This window comes from Haliotis rufescens, unplaced genomic scaffold (genome assembly GCF_023055435.1).
Source record: "Haliotis rufescens isolate VD_foot unplaced genomic scaffold, xgHalRufe1.0.p SCAF_41, whole genome shotgun sequence".
Lineage (NCBI taxonomy): Eukaryota > Metazoa > Mollusca > Gastropoda > Lepetellida > Haliotidae > Haliotis > Haliotis rufescens.
Genome location: NW_025964124.1, coordinates 2,991,515 through 3,004,592, shown reverse-complemented (window position 1 = coordinate 3,004,592; position 13,078 = coordinate 2,991,515). Strand labels below are relative to the sequence as shown.

The window sequence follows — 13,078 nt, the reverse complement described above, 5'->3', positions numbered from 1 at the left end:
GTGTAGGTGTAGGTGCAGGTGCAGGTGTAGGTGTAGGTGTAGGTGTAGGTGTAGGTGTTGGTGTAGGTGTAGGTGTAGGTGTTGGTGTTGGTGTTGGTGTAGGTGTAGGTGTAGGTGTAGGTGTTGGTGTTGGTGTTGGTGTAGGTGTAGGAGTAGGTGTAGGTGAAGGTGTAGATGTTGGTGTAGGTGTTGGTGTAGGTGTTGGTGTAGGTGTAGGTGTGTAGTTGTAGGTGAAGGTGTAGATGTGTAGGTGTAGGTGTAGGTGTAGGTGTAGGTGTAGATGTAGGTGTAGGTGTAGGTGTGTAGTTGTAGGTGAAGGTGTAGATGTGTAGGTGTTGGTGTTGGTGTTGGTGTTGGTGTAGGTTAAGGTGAAGGTGTAGGTGTAGGTGCAGGTGTAGGTGTAGGTGTAGGTGTAGGTGTAGATGTTGGTGTAGGTGTAGGTGCAGGTGAAGGTGAAGGTGCAGGTGTAGGTGTAGGTGTAGGTGTAGGTGTAGATGTAGGTGTAGGTGTAGGTGTGTAGTTGTAGGTGAAGGTGTAGATGTGTAGGTGTAGGTGTAGGTGTAGGTGTAGATGTTGGTGTAGATGTGTTGGTGTATGTGTAGGTGTAGGTGTAGGTGCAGGTGCAGGTGCAGGTGCAGGTGGTGGTGTTGGTGTTGGTGTAGGTGTTGGTGTTGGTGTTGGTGTAGGTGTAGGTGTAGGTGTAGGTGTAGGTGTTGGTGTAGGTGCAGGTGCAGGTGTTGGTGTAGGTGTAGGTGTAGGTGTAGGTGTTGGTGTTGGTGTAGGTGTAGGTGTAGGTGTAGGTGTTGGTGTAGGTGTTGGTGTTGGTGTAGGTGTAGGTGCAGGTGCAGGTGTAGGTGTAGGTGTAGGTGTAGGTGTTGGTGTAGGTGTAGGTGTAGGTGTTGGTGTTGGTGTTGGTGTAGGTGTAGGTGTAGGTGTAGGTGTTGGTGTTGGTGTTGGTGTAGGTGTAGGAGTAGGTGTAGGTGAAGGTGTAGATGTTGGTGTAGGTGTTGGTGTAGGTGTTGGTGTAGGTGTAGGTGTAGATGTAGGTGTAGGTGTTGGTGTTGTAGACAGTCATGTCATCACTCACCTTGGGTAGGAGTTTGGGTACCCGGGGGACTGGAGATATTGAGCATCCTGGTAAGATGACAGATCCTTGTTACACACATTCTCAGCTGTCTTATCTGTAAGAGATGTCAGTTTCAAGGTATAGGGTTAGGTGAAAGCAATGAGGAAACGGTTGTGATCGGGCCTACATGACAGAAGCAGTCTGCTGTTGTTGGGAAGAGAGGCCCTACATGACAGAAGCAGTCTGCTGTAGTCAGGAACAAAGGCCCTACATGACAGAAGCAGTCTGCTGTAGTCAGGAACAGAGGCCTTACATGACAGAAGCAGTCTGCTGTAGTCAGGAACAGAGGCCCTACATGACAGGAGCAGTCTGCTGTAGTCAGGAACAGAGGCCCTACATGACAGAAGCAGTCTGCTGTAGTCAGGAACAGAGGCCCTACGTGACAGAAGTAGTCTGCTGTAGTCAGGAACAGAGGCCCTACATGACAGGAGTAGTCTGCTGTAGTCAGGACCAGAGGCCCTACGTGACAGGAGCAGTCTGCTGTAATCAGGACCAGAGGCCCTACATGACAGGAGCAGTCTACTGTAGTCAGGAACAGAGGCCCTACATGACAGGAGCAGTCTGCTGTAATCAGGACCAGAGGCCCTACATGACAGGAGCAGTCTACTGTAGTCAGGAAGAGAGGCCCTACATGACAGGAGCAGTCTGCTGAAGGAATGTGTGACTGACCTTCTGTTTCATAGTACTTCACTTGAAAGCCCTCGTGAGTGCGGGAACTGTCTGTCTGGAAGCGGATAAAGATGAACATCCCCGAGGACTGGAGGGTGGGGCGATTTCTGGCACAGAACACCCCCATCAACTTGGCCGACATGTCCTGCCCTGAAACACACAACACCCACTCAGACATGCTGACATTTCCTGCCCTGAAACACACAACACCCACTCAGACATGTCCTGCCCTGAAACACACAACACCCACTCAGACATGTCCTGCCCTGAAACACACAACACCCACTCAGACATGTCCTGCCCTGAAACACACAACTCCCACTCAGATATGTCCTGCCCTGAAACACACAACACCCACTCAGACATGTCCTGCCCTGAAACACACAACACCCACTCAGATATGTCCTGCCCTGAAACACACAACTCCCACTCAGACATGTCCTGCCCTGAAACACACAACACCCACTCAGACATGTCCTGCCCTGAAACACACAACACCCACTCAGACATGTCCTGCCCTGAAACACACAACACCCACTCAGACATGTCCTGCCCTGAAACACACAACACCCACTCAGACATGTCCTGCCCTGAAACACACAACTCCCACTCAGACATGTCCTGCCCTGAAACACACTTCACCCACTCAGACATGTCCTGCCCTGAAACACACAACACCCACTCAGAGATGTCCTGCCCTGAAACACACAACACCCACTCAGAGATGTCCTGCCCTGAAACACACAACACCCACACAGACATGTCCTGCCCTGAAACAGACAACTCCCACTCAGACATGTCCTGCCCTGAAACACACAACTCCCACTCAGACATGTCCTGCCCTGAAACACACAACACCCACTCAGAGATGTCCTGCCCTGAAACACACAACACCCACTCAGACATGTCCTGCCCTGAAACACACAACACCCAATCACACATGTCATGCCCTGAAACACAACACCCACTCAGAGATGTCCTGCCCTGAAACACACAACTCCCACTCAGACATGTCCTGCCCTGAAACACACAACTCCCACTCAGACATGTCCTGCCCTGAAACACACAACACCCACTCAGACATGTCCTGCCCTGAAACACACAACACCCACTCAGATATGTCCTGCCCTGAAACACACAACACCCACTCAGATATGTCCTGCCGTGAAACACACAACATCAACTCAGACATGTTTGGAGGGTGTCCCTAACCCACATTTCCCCAACTCCCACTAACCATCTGTCCCTTACCCTCTTTTCTTAGTGTTTCCCTAACCCTTTTTTCTGAGGGTTTCCTTAACTCTCACTTCAGAGGGTTTCCCTACCCCCCACTCACCATCTGTCCCTAACCCTCACTTCAGAGGGTTTCCCTGACTCCCACTCACCATCTGCCTTACCCTTTTTCCCGAGGGTTTCCCGAACCCTCTTTTCTGAAGGTTTCCCTATCCCTCTTTTCTGAGGGTTTCCTTAACCCTCACTTCAGAGGGTTTCCCTACCCCCCCCTAACAATCTGTCCCTAACCCTCACTTCAGAGGGTTTCCCTGACTCCCACTCACCATCATAAATGGAGATATTGTCAAAGGAGCAGTCATACTCCAGATGTGCATCCGTCACTTCAATCTTCACAGTTGTGAAGCCGGACATTGCACGGATCACCCAGCGACAGTCTAAGTGACTGGAAAAAGAAGTGTGTGTATCCATGACAACATCATCATATAAAAATAACAACAGGATGACATATTACTCAAAGTTGATGTAAAAAAAATCATCCAACAAATAAGGATTGAAATATACTGGTACACAGTGATAGGGTACCCTCTATAGGACCTCAGTCTCATGGTGAACGGACAGAGGAATGTAGTCATTGGCACCATGTGCACGAGGTGATTGAAAACATGTGTTTGGATGTATCATGATAGAATCGTTGCACATCATATCTGCTTACTTCTTGTAGTTCTCTGGGTAGCCAGGGCTGGAGAGGTAGGACATGTGGTTGTACGCGGTCAGCGACGTTCCACATGGAGAGATGACAGCTGTAACAAAAGCAAGAACATGTCACAGTGTTGCTAAGTAACAAGTCCTGGAAGTAGGGAGCATGTCAGGAGCCTTGACTACATCTGTGATGGGGAACATGGCCTACCTTGAGTGGAGGTGTATGTCAGGAGCCTTGTCTACATCTGTGATGGGGAACATGGCCTAGCTTGAGTGGAGGTGTATGTCAGGAGCCTTGTCTACATCTGTGATGGGGAACATGACCTACCTTGAGTGGAGGTGTATGTCAGCAGGAAGCCCTTGTCTACATCTGTGATGGGGAACATGGCCTACCTTGAGTGGAGGTGTATGTCAGCAGGAAGCTCTTGTCTACATCTGTGATGGGGAACATGACCTACCTGGAGTGGAGGTGTATGTCAGCAGGAAGCCCTTGTCTACATCTGTGATGGGGAACATGACCTACCTTGAGTGGAGGTGTATGTCAGCAGGAAGCTCTTGTCTACATCTGTGATTGGGAACATGGCCTACCTGGAGTGGAGGTGTATGTCAGGAGCCTTGTCTACATCTGTGATGGGGAACATGACCTACCTTGAGTGGAGGTGTATGTCAGCAGGAAGCCCTTGTCTACATCTGTGATGGGGAGCATGGCCTACCTTGAGTGGAGGTGTATGTCAGCAGGAAGCCCTTGTTTACATCTGTGATGGGGAACATGACCTACCTCGAGTGGAGGTGTATGTCAGCAGGAAGCCCCTGTCTACATCTGTGATGGGGAACATGGCCTACCTTGAGTGGAGGTGTATGTCAGCAGGAAGCCCTTGTCTACATCTGTGATGGGGAACATGACTTACCTTGAGTGGAGGTGTATGTCAGCAGGAAGCTCTTGTCTACATCTGTGATGGGGAACATGGCCCACCTTGAGTGGAGGTGTATGTCAGCAGGAAGCCCTTGTCTACATCTGTGATGGGGAACATGACCTACCTTGAGTGGAGGTGTATGTCAGGAGCCTTTTCTACATCTGTGATGGGGAACATGGCCTACCTTGAGTGGAGGTGTATGTCAGCAGGAAGCCCTTGTCTACATCTGTGATGGAGAACATGACCTACCTTGAGTGGAGGTGTATGTCAGGAGCCTTGTCTACATCTGTGATGGGGAGCATGGCCTACCTTGAGTGGAGGTGTATGTCAGCAGGAAGCCCTTGACTACATCTGTGATGGGGAACATGGCCTACCTTGAGTGGAGATGTATGTCAGCTGGAAGCCCTTGTCTACATCTGTGATGGGGAACATGGCCTACCTTGAGTGGAGGTGTATGTCAGCAGGAAGCCCTTGACTACATCTGTGATGGGGAACATGACCTACCTTGAGTGGAGGTGTATGTCAGCAGGAAGCCCTTGTCTACATCTGTGATGGGGAACATGGCCTACCTTGAGTGGTGGTGTATGTCAGCAGGAAGCCCTTGTCTACATCTGTGATGGGGAACATGACCTACCTTGAGTGGAGGTGTATGTCAGGAGCCTTTTCTACATCTGTGATGGGGAACATGGCCTACCTTGAGTGGAGGTGTATGTCAGCAGGGAGCCCTTGTCTACATCTGTGATGGGGAACATGACCTACCTTGAGTGGAGGTGTATGTCAGCAGGAAGCCCTTGTCTACATCTGTGATGGGGAGCACGGCCTACCTGGAGTGGAGTTGTATGTCAGCAGGAAGCCCTTGTCGACGTCGGAGCCTGAGTGAAGCTGTAGGAACATGTATTTGCCAGTGCTGAGGAACTGTGGAGTTGATTTGCTGCACCACTTGATGATCAAACCCTCCGTGGAATCTTTGCCTAAAACAGTAAAATCCGTAGCCTTCTCCTTTGAAACAACACAAAAATGCAAGAGAAACCACACAAGGCAGAATCGAAATAACAATCACTCATATTGTGGGTCGGACGTTTGTTTGAGACAAGAACAAAACCATTAGTCAGTGCTTCAAGACAATTTAACTTTGTGAGGTGTTTAAAAGGTATTATATTTCCACACCTCCACCATGTCCAGTCAATGATTTATTTTACTGTATGCAACCTGAGGACAAAATTACAGATGATTATATTAAAAACACTTCAAGGCACTAGATTGGTCCAACAATATGTAATGAGCGATCCACTCGAATACTGAGACGTGTGTTAAAGCACTCTAACCATCGTACGCCTCCACGTGGCTCACGGAGCAGTAGTAGTCCTGGAAGAGGTCAGTTTCCAGCACATTCACGCTCACCACCTGGTCGTCGGGCTCCGCCTCGATCCGCCACCAGCACTCGGGGGGCCTGCAAACAACACCGCAGTAACTACATCACCGACCACATCCTAACAATACCTGTCTGAGTGACGTCGCTATATGGCTGAAATAATGCTGAAGCGACGTTAAATTTTAACTCACTCACTGAGTGACAGTGTCGGCCCTGACCTACCCAAGTTCTTTTTTTTGTCATTGGTGTTTAAGCCACACTCGGGCTATATGACTGCAACCTAGATCAGACAATCCAGTGAATAAGCCTCCTGCGACCAGCCTATCCACACTGTGGCCTTGTCACAGGACCAGGTTGTATGGGTGGAGAAGATTGACGAGGACAGGTTAAGGGCAAGTGATGTGGCCTGGAGTTATGCCTCCTTGTTGGACCTACCTGACAGGGCGAGTAGGCACAAGTACAGGTTCTGGGCAAGTGATGTCCCCTGGATATAATCCTCCTTGTTTGACCTACCTGACAGGGCGAGTAGGGACGAGGACAGGTTCTGGGAAAGTGCTGTGCCCTGGAGTTAATCCTCCTTGTTGGACCTACCTGACAGGGTGAGTAGGGACGAGGACAGGTTCTGGTAGTGTGATGTGTCCTGGAGTTATGCCTCCTTGTTGGACCTACCTGACAGGGCCAGTTGGGAAGCCGGACGAGGACAGGTTCTGGTAGTGTGATGTCCCCTGGAGCTCCTTGTTACACGAGGAATCTGGAAGACAACAAACCTGTCAGACAGTGTGATGTTATGATGATTTGTTTGTTTGTTGTTTAAAGCAGCACTTAGCAATATTCCAGTTATATGACAGCGGTCTGTAAATAATTGTGTCTGGAAATCAAGCAAATAATCGAGAAAATCCTGTGATTTGTTTCATGAGCTTCGATCCACACAATCAGGATATGATGATATGCATGAACCAAGTCAGTGAGCCTGTTAGTCACCTCTTACGACAAGTATAGTTGCCTTTTACGGCAAGCATGGGTTGCTGAAGACCTATTCTACCCTGGATCTTCACGGGTTTAGTCAGCTGGTTGGATAAGGGCTTGAATAAGGGCTAACCTCTGCGGACAGCCTTGTACTTGATGTTGAACTTTCCCGTGTTGCCAATGAAGGACTGAAACTGTGCATACACATCACTACCAGAGGAGGGAACCCAGTCTGTGTCCAGGCCTGCACAGCGCAGCATCAGCCGGGAGGAGCTGTTGGATGGACCTGGAAGTACCCGCATGTCTTTCATCAGGGGAGACCACTCACAATCATATAAAGACATTGTAATAAGGGGAGACCACTCACAATCATACAAAGATATTGTAATAAGGGGAGAACACTCACCATCACACATAGACATTGTGATCAGGGGAGACCACTCACAATCATACAAAGACATTGTGATCAGGGGAGACCACTCACAATCATACATAGACATTGTGATCAGGGGAGACCACTCACAATCATACAAAGATATTGTGATCAGGGGAGACCACTCACCATCATACATAGACATTGTGATCAGGGGAGACCACTCACAATCACACAAAGACATTGTGATCAGGGGAGACCACTCACAATCATACAAAGACATTGTGATCAGGGGAGACCACTCACAATCATACAAAGACATTGTGATCAGGGGAGACCACTCACCATCATACAAAGACATTGTGATCAGGGGAGACCACTCACCATCATACAAAGATATTGTGATCAGGGGAGACCACTCACAATCATACATAGACATTGTGATCAGGGGAGACCACTCACAATCATACAAAGACATTGTGATCAGGGGAGACCACTCACAATCACACAAAGACATTGTGATCAGGGGAGACCACTCACAATCATACAAAGACATTGTGATCAGGGGAGACCACTCACAATCATACAAAGACATTGTGATCAGGGGAGACCACTCACCATCATACAAAGACATTGTGATCAGGGGAGACCACTCACAATCATACAAAGACATTGTGAACAGGGGAGACCACTCACAATCATACAAAGATATTGTAATAAGGGGAGACCACTCACAATCATACATAGACATTGTAATCAGGGGAGACAACTCACCATCGTAGAAAGCTATGCAATAAGGGGACAAAACTCACCATCGTAGAAAACTATGTGATGAGGGGAGACAACTCACCATCGTAGAAAGCGATGTGATCAGGGGAGACAACTCACCATCGTAGAAAGCTATGCAATAAGGGGACAAAACTCACCATCGTAGAAAGCTATGTGATGAGGGGAGACAACTCACCATCGTAGAAAGCGATGTGATCAGGGGAGACAACTCACCATCGTAGAAAGCTATGCAATCAGGGGAGACAACTCACCATCGTAGAAAGGTATGCAATCAGGGGAGACAACTCGCCATCGTAGAAAGCTATGTAATCAGGGGAGACAACTCACCATCGTAGAAAGCTATGTAATCAGGGGAGACAACTCACCATCATAGAAAGCTATGTAATCAGGGGAGACAACTCACCATCATAGAAAGCTATGTGATCAGGGGAGACAACTCACCATCGTAGAAAGCGATGTGATCAGGGGAGACAACTCACCATCGTAGAAAGCGATGTGATCAGGGAGACAACTCACCATCGTACAAAGCTATGTAATCAGGGAGAAAACTCACCATCGTAGAAAGCTATGCGATCAGGGAGACAACTCACCATCGTAGAAAGCTATGTGATCAGGGGAGACAACTCACCATCGTAGAAAGCTATGTAATCAGGGAGACAACTCACCATCGTAGAAAGCGATGTGATCAGGGGAGACAACTCACCATCGTAGAAAGCGATGTGATCAGGGGAGACAACTCACCATCGTAGAAAGCTATGTAATCAGGGGGGACAACTCACCATCGTAGAAAGCTATGTAATCAGGGGAGACAACTCACCATCGTAGAAAGCGATGTGATCAGGGGAGACAACTCACCATCGTAGAAGGCTATGTAATCAGGGGAGACAACTCACCATCGTAGAAAGCGATGTGATCAGGGGAGACAACTCACCATCGTAGAAAGCTTTGTAATCAGGGGAGACAACTCACCATCGTAGAAAGCGATGTGATCAGGGGAGACAACTCACCATCGTAGAAGGCTATGTAATCAGGGGAGACAACTCACCATCGTAGAAAGCGATGTGATCCTGGGAGGAGACAACTCACCATCGTAGAAAGCTATGTAATCAGGGGGGACAACTCACCATCGTAGAAAGCTATGTAATCAGGGGAGACAACTCACCATCGTAGAAAGCTTTGTAATCAGGGGAGACAACTCACCATTGTAGAAAGCGATGTGATCAGGGAGACAACTCACCATCGTAGAAGGCTATGTAATCAGGGGAGACAACTCACCATCGTAGAAAGCTATGTAATCAGGGGAGACAACTCACCATCGTAGAAAGCGATGTGATCAGGGGAGACAACTCACCATCGTAGAAAGCTTTGTAATCAGGGGAGACAACTCACCATTGTAGAAAGCGATGTGATCAGGGAGACAACTCACCATCGTAGAAGGCTATGTAATCAGGGGAGACAACTCACCATCGTAGAAAGCTATGTAATCAGGGGAGACAACTCACCATCGTAGAAAGCGATGTGATCAGGGGAGACAACTCACCATCGTAGAAAGCTTTGTAATCAGGGGAGACAACTCACCATTGTAGAAAGCGATGTGATCAGGGAGACAACTCACCATCGTAGAAGGCTATGTAATCAGGGGAGACAACTCACCATCGTAGAAAGCTATGTAATCAGGGGAGACAACTCACCATCGTAGAAAGCGATGTGATCAGGGGAGACAACTCACCATCGTAGAAAGCTTTGTAATCAGGGGAGACAACTCACCATTGTAGAAAGCGATGTGATCAGGGAGACAACTCACCATCGTAGAAGGCTATGTAATCAGGGGAGACAATTCACCATCGTAGAAAGCTATGTGATCCTGGGAGGAGACAACTCACCATCGTAGAAGGCGATGTGATCCTGGGAGGAGGTGCAGGCGCCCACGGGTGACTGGGACATGAACTGGGACACCAGGAAGGCCACGTGGTAGTATGGGCTGAAGGAATGGAGTCGCCACCGGCACACCTCGTGTCTGCAGGAAGAAATCTTATTGGAGTATATGTTATATATATCACAGTGTGTGTCATGTGATGAGCATCCAGGGGTTGTGCATATTCTACCACAGCTGCTGATGTACTTACGGCCAGTAGGTGTTTGGAAAGTTGGGAGAATACAGAGATTGTTCCTCCAAGGTCACCTCAAGGACAACTATCTTGTTCCTGTCACAGATGCCTGCAACACAAGCAATGCAATACATTCATTAAGACAGTCCAGTGATCAGTATTGTGAGCAACGCTCCATGTCGTCAGTGTAAGATGGGGCACAATGCAATACACTCATTAAGACAGTCCAGTGATCAGTATTGTGAGCAACGATCCATGTCGTCAGTGTAAGATGGGGCACAATGCAATACACTGATTAAGACAGTCCAGTGATCAGTATTGTGAGCAACGCTCCATGTCGTCAGTGTAAGATGGGGCACAATGCAATACACTCATTAAGACAGTCCAGTGATCAGTATTGTGAGCAACGATCCATGTCGTCAGTGTAAGATGGGGCACAATGCAATACACTCATTAAGACAGTCCAGTGATCAGTATTGTGAGCAACGATCCATGTCGTCAGTGTAAGATGGGGCACAATGCAATACACTCATTAAGACAGTCCAGTGATCAGTATTGTGAGCAACGCTCCATGTCGTCAGAGAAGATGGGGCACAATGCAATACACTGATTAAGACAGTCCAGTGATCAGTCACTCACATGGAAACACTCTGGGGCTATCATGACCTGGCCTGACAGGGGCGGTCGGGTAGCCTTGTGGTTATAGCGTTCTAACATGGGTACAACGTGTGAAGCCCATTTCTGGTTTCCCCCGTCGTGATATTGCTGGAATATTGCTGAAAGCGGCGTAAAACCATACTCACAGCCTAACTATGATCTGTAAGTGGTAAAGTGTGCCTACAGCTATGTTATTCCTACTTTGTGGCGCAGTACTCAATGTACAGTGACTAATCACACCTTGTACGGTGTTGTATGTCAGTTTGTTTTTTGTTTAACGCAGCACTCATCAATAGTCCAGCTACATGATGGCGTTTTTTAAATAAAGAGCCTGGACCTTGTGTGGCGTAGTAATACATGTACATGAGTAATTGTACCTTGTGTGGCATAGTAATACATGTACATGAGTAATTGTACCTTGTGTGGCGTAGCAATACATCAGTAATTGTACCTTGTGTGGCGTAGTAATACATGTACATGAGTAATTGTACCTTGTGTGGCGTAGTAATACATGTACATGAGTAATTGTACCTTGTGTGGCGTAGTAATACATCAGTAATTGTACCTTGTGTGGCGTAGTAATACATGTACATGAGTAATTGTACCTTGTGTGGCGTAGTAATACATCAGTAATTGTACCCTGTGTGGCGTAGTAATACATGTACATGAGTAATTGTACCTTGTGTGGCGTAGTAATACATGTACATGAGTAATTGTACCTTGTGTGGCGTAGTAATACATGTACATGAGTAATTGTACCTTGTGTGGCGTAGTAATACATGTACATCAGTAATTGTACCTTGTGTGGCGTAGTAATACATGTACATGAGTAATTGTACCTTGTGTGGCGTAGCAATACATCAGTAATTGTACCTTGTGTGGCGTAGTAATACATGTACATCAGTAATTGTACCTTGTGTGGCGTAGTAATACATGTACATGAGTAATTGTACCTTGTGTGGCGTAGTAATGCATCAGTAATTGTACCTTGTGTGGCATAGTAATACATGTACATCAGTAATTGTACCTTGTGTGGCGTAGTAATGCATCAGTAATTGTACCTTGTGTGGCGTAGTAATACATGTACATCAGTAATTGTACCTTGTGTGGCGTAGTAATACATGTACATGAGTAATTGTACCTTGTGTGGCGTAGTAATGCATCAGTAATTGTACCTTGTGTGGCATAGTAATACATGTACATGAGTAATTGTACCTTGTGTGGCGTAGTAATACATGTACATCAGTAATTGTACCTTGTGTGGCGTAGTAATACATGTACATGAGTAATTGTACCTTGTGTGGCGTAGCAATACATCAGTAATTGTACCTTGTGTGGCGTAGTAATACATCAGTAATTGTACCTTGTGTGGCGTAGTAATACATGTACATGAGTAATTGTACCTTGTGTGGCGTAGTAATGCATCAGTAATTGTACCTTGTGTGGCATAGTAATACATGTACATGAGTAATTGTACCTTGTGTGGCGTAGTAATACATGTACATGAGTAATTGTACCTTGTGTGGCGTAGCAATACATCAGTAATTGTACCTTGTGTGGCGTAGTAATACATGTACATGAGTAATTGTACCTTGTGTGGCGTAGTAATACATGTACATGAGTAATTGTACCTTGTGTGGCGTAGTAATACATCAGTAATTGTACGTTGTGTGGCGTAGTAATACATGTACATGAGTAATTGTACCTTGTGTGGCATAGTAATACATGTACATGAGTAATTGTACCTTGTGTGGCGTAGTAATACATGTACATGAGTAATTGTACCTTGTGTGGCGTAGTAATACATCAGTAATTGTACCTTGTGTGGCGTAGTAATACATGTACATGAGTAATTGTACCTTGTGTGGCGTAGTAATACATGTACATGAGTAATTGTACCTTGTGTGGCGTAGTAATACATGTACATGAGTAATTGTACCTTGTGTGGCGTAGTAATACATCAGTAATTGTACCTTGTGTGGCGTAGTAATACATGTACATGAGTAATTGTACCTTGTGTGGCGTAGTAATACATGTACATGAGTAATTGTACCTTGTGTGGCGTAGTAATACATGTACATCAGTAATTGTACCTTGTGTGGCGTAGTAATACATGTACATGAGTAATTGTACCTTGTGTGGCGTAGCAATACATCAGTAATTGTACCTTGT

General features: G+C 46.9%; 1 protein-coding gene across 5 annotated transcripts in view; it reads right to left on the bottom strand.

The window, feature by feature from the left end:
- Nucleotides 1–13,078, bottom strand: part of LOC124125628 (cubilin-like) — an 80,726-nt gene that overhangs the window by 28,173 nt on the left and 39,475 nt on the right. For all 5 annotated transcript variants that reach the window (XM_048382721.1, XM_048382722.1, XM_048382720.1 and 2 more), the window contains 10 exons: nucleotides 10,268–10,358; nucleotides 10,025–10,158; nucleotides 7,113–7,265; nucleotides 6,683–6,764; nucleotides 5,967–6,091; nucleotides 5,466–5,612; nucleotides 3,741–3,828; nucleotides 3,352–3,470; nucleotides 1,796–1,945; nucleotides 1,088–1,181 (listed from right to left, as the gene is read on the bottom strand). In XM_048382721.1, the coding sequence (XP_048238678.1) occupies nucleotides 1,088–1,181; nucleotides 1,796–1,945; nucleotides 3,352–3,470; nucleotides 3,741–3,828; nucleotides 5,466–5,612; nucleotides 5,967–6,091; nucleotides 6,683–6,764; nucleotides 7,113–7,265; nucleotides 10,025–10,158; nucleotides 10,268–10,358 (1,183 nt within the window). The remainder of the gene's footprint in view (nucleotides 1–1,087; nucleotides 1,182–1,795; nucleotides 1,946–3,351; nucleotides 3,471–3,740; nucleotides 3,829–5,465; nucleotides 5,613–5,966; nucleotides 6,092–6,682; nucleotides 6,765–7,112; nucleotides 7,266–10,024; nucleotides 10,159–10,267; nucleotides 10,359–13,078) is intronic.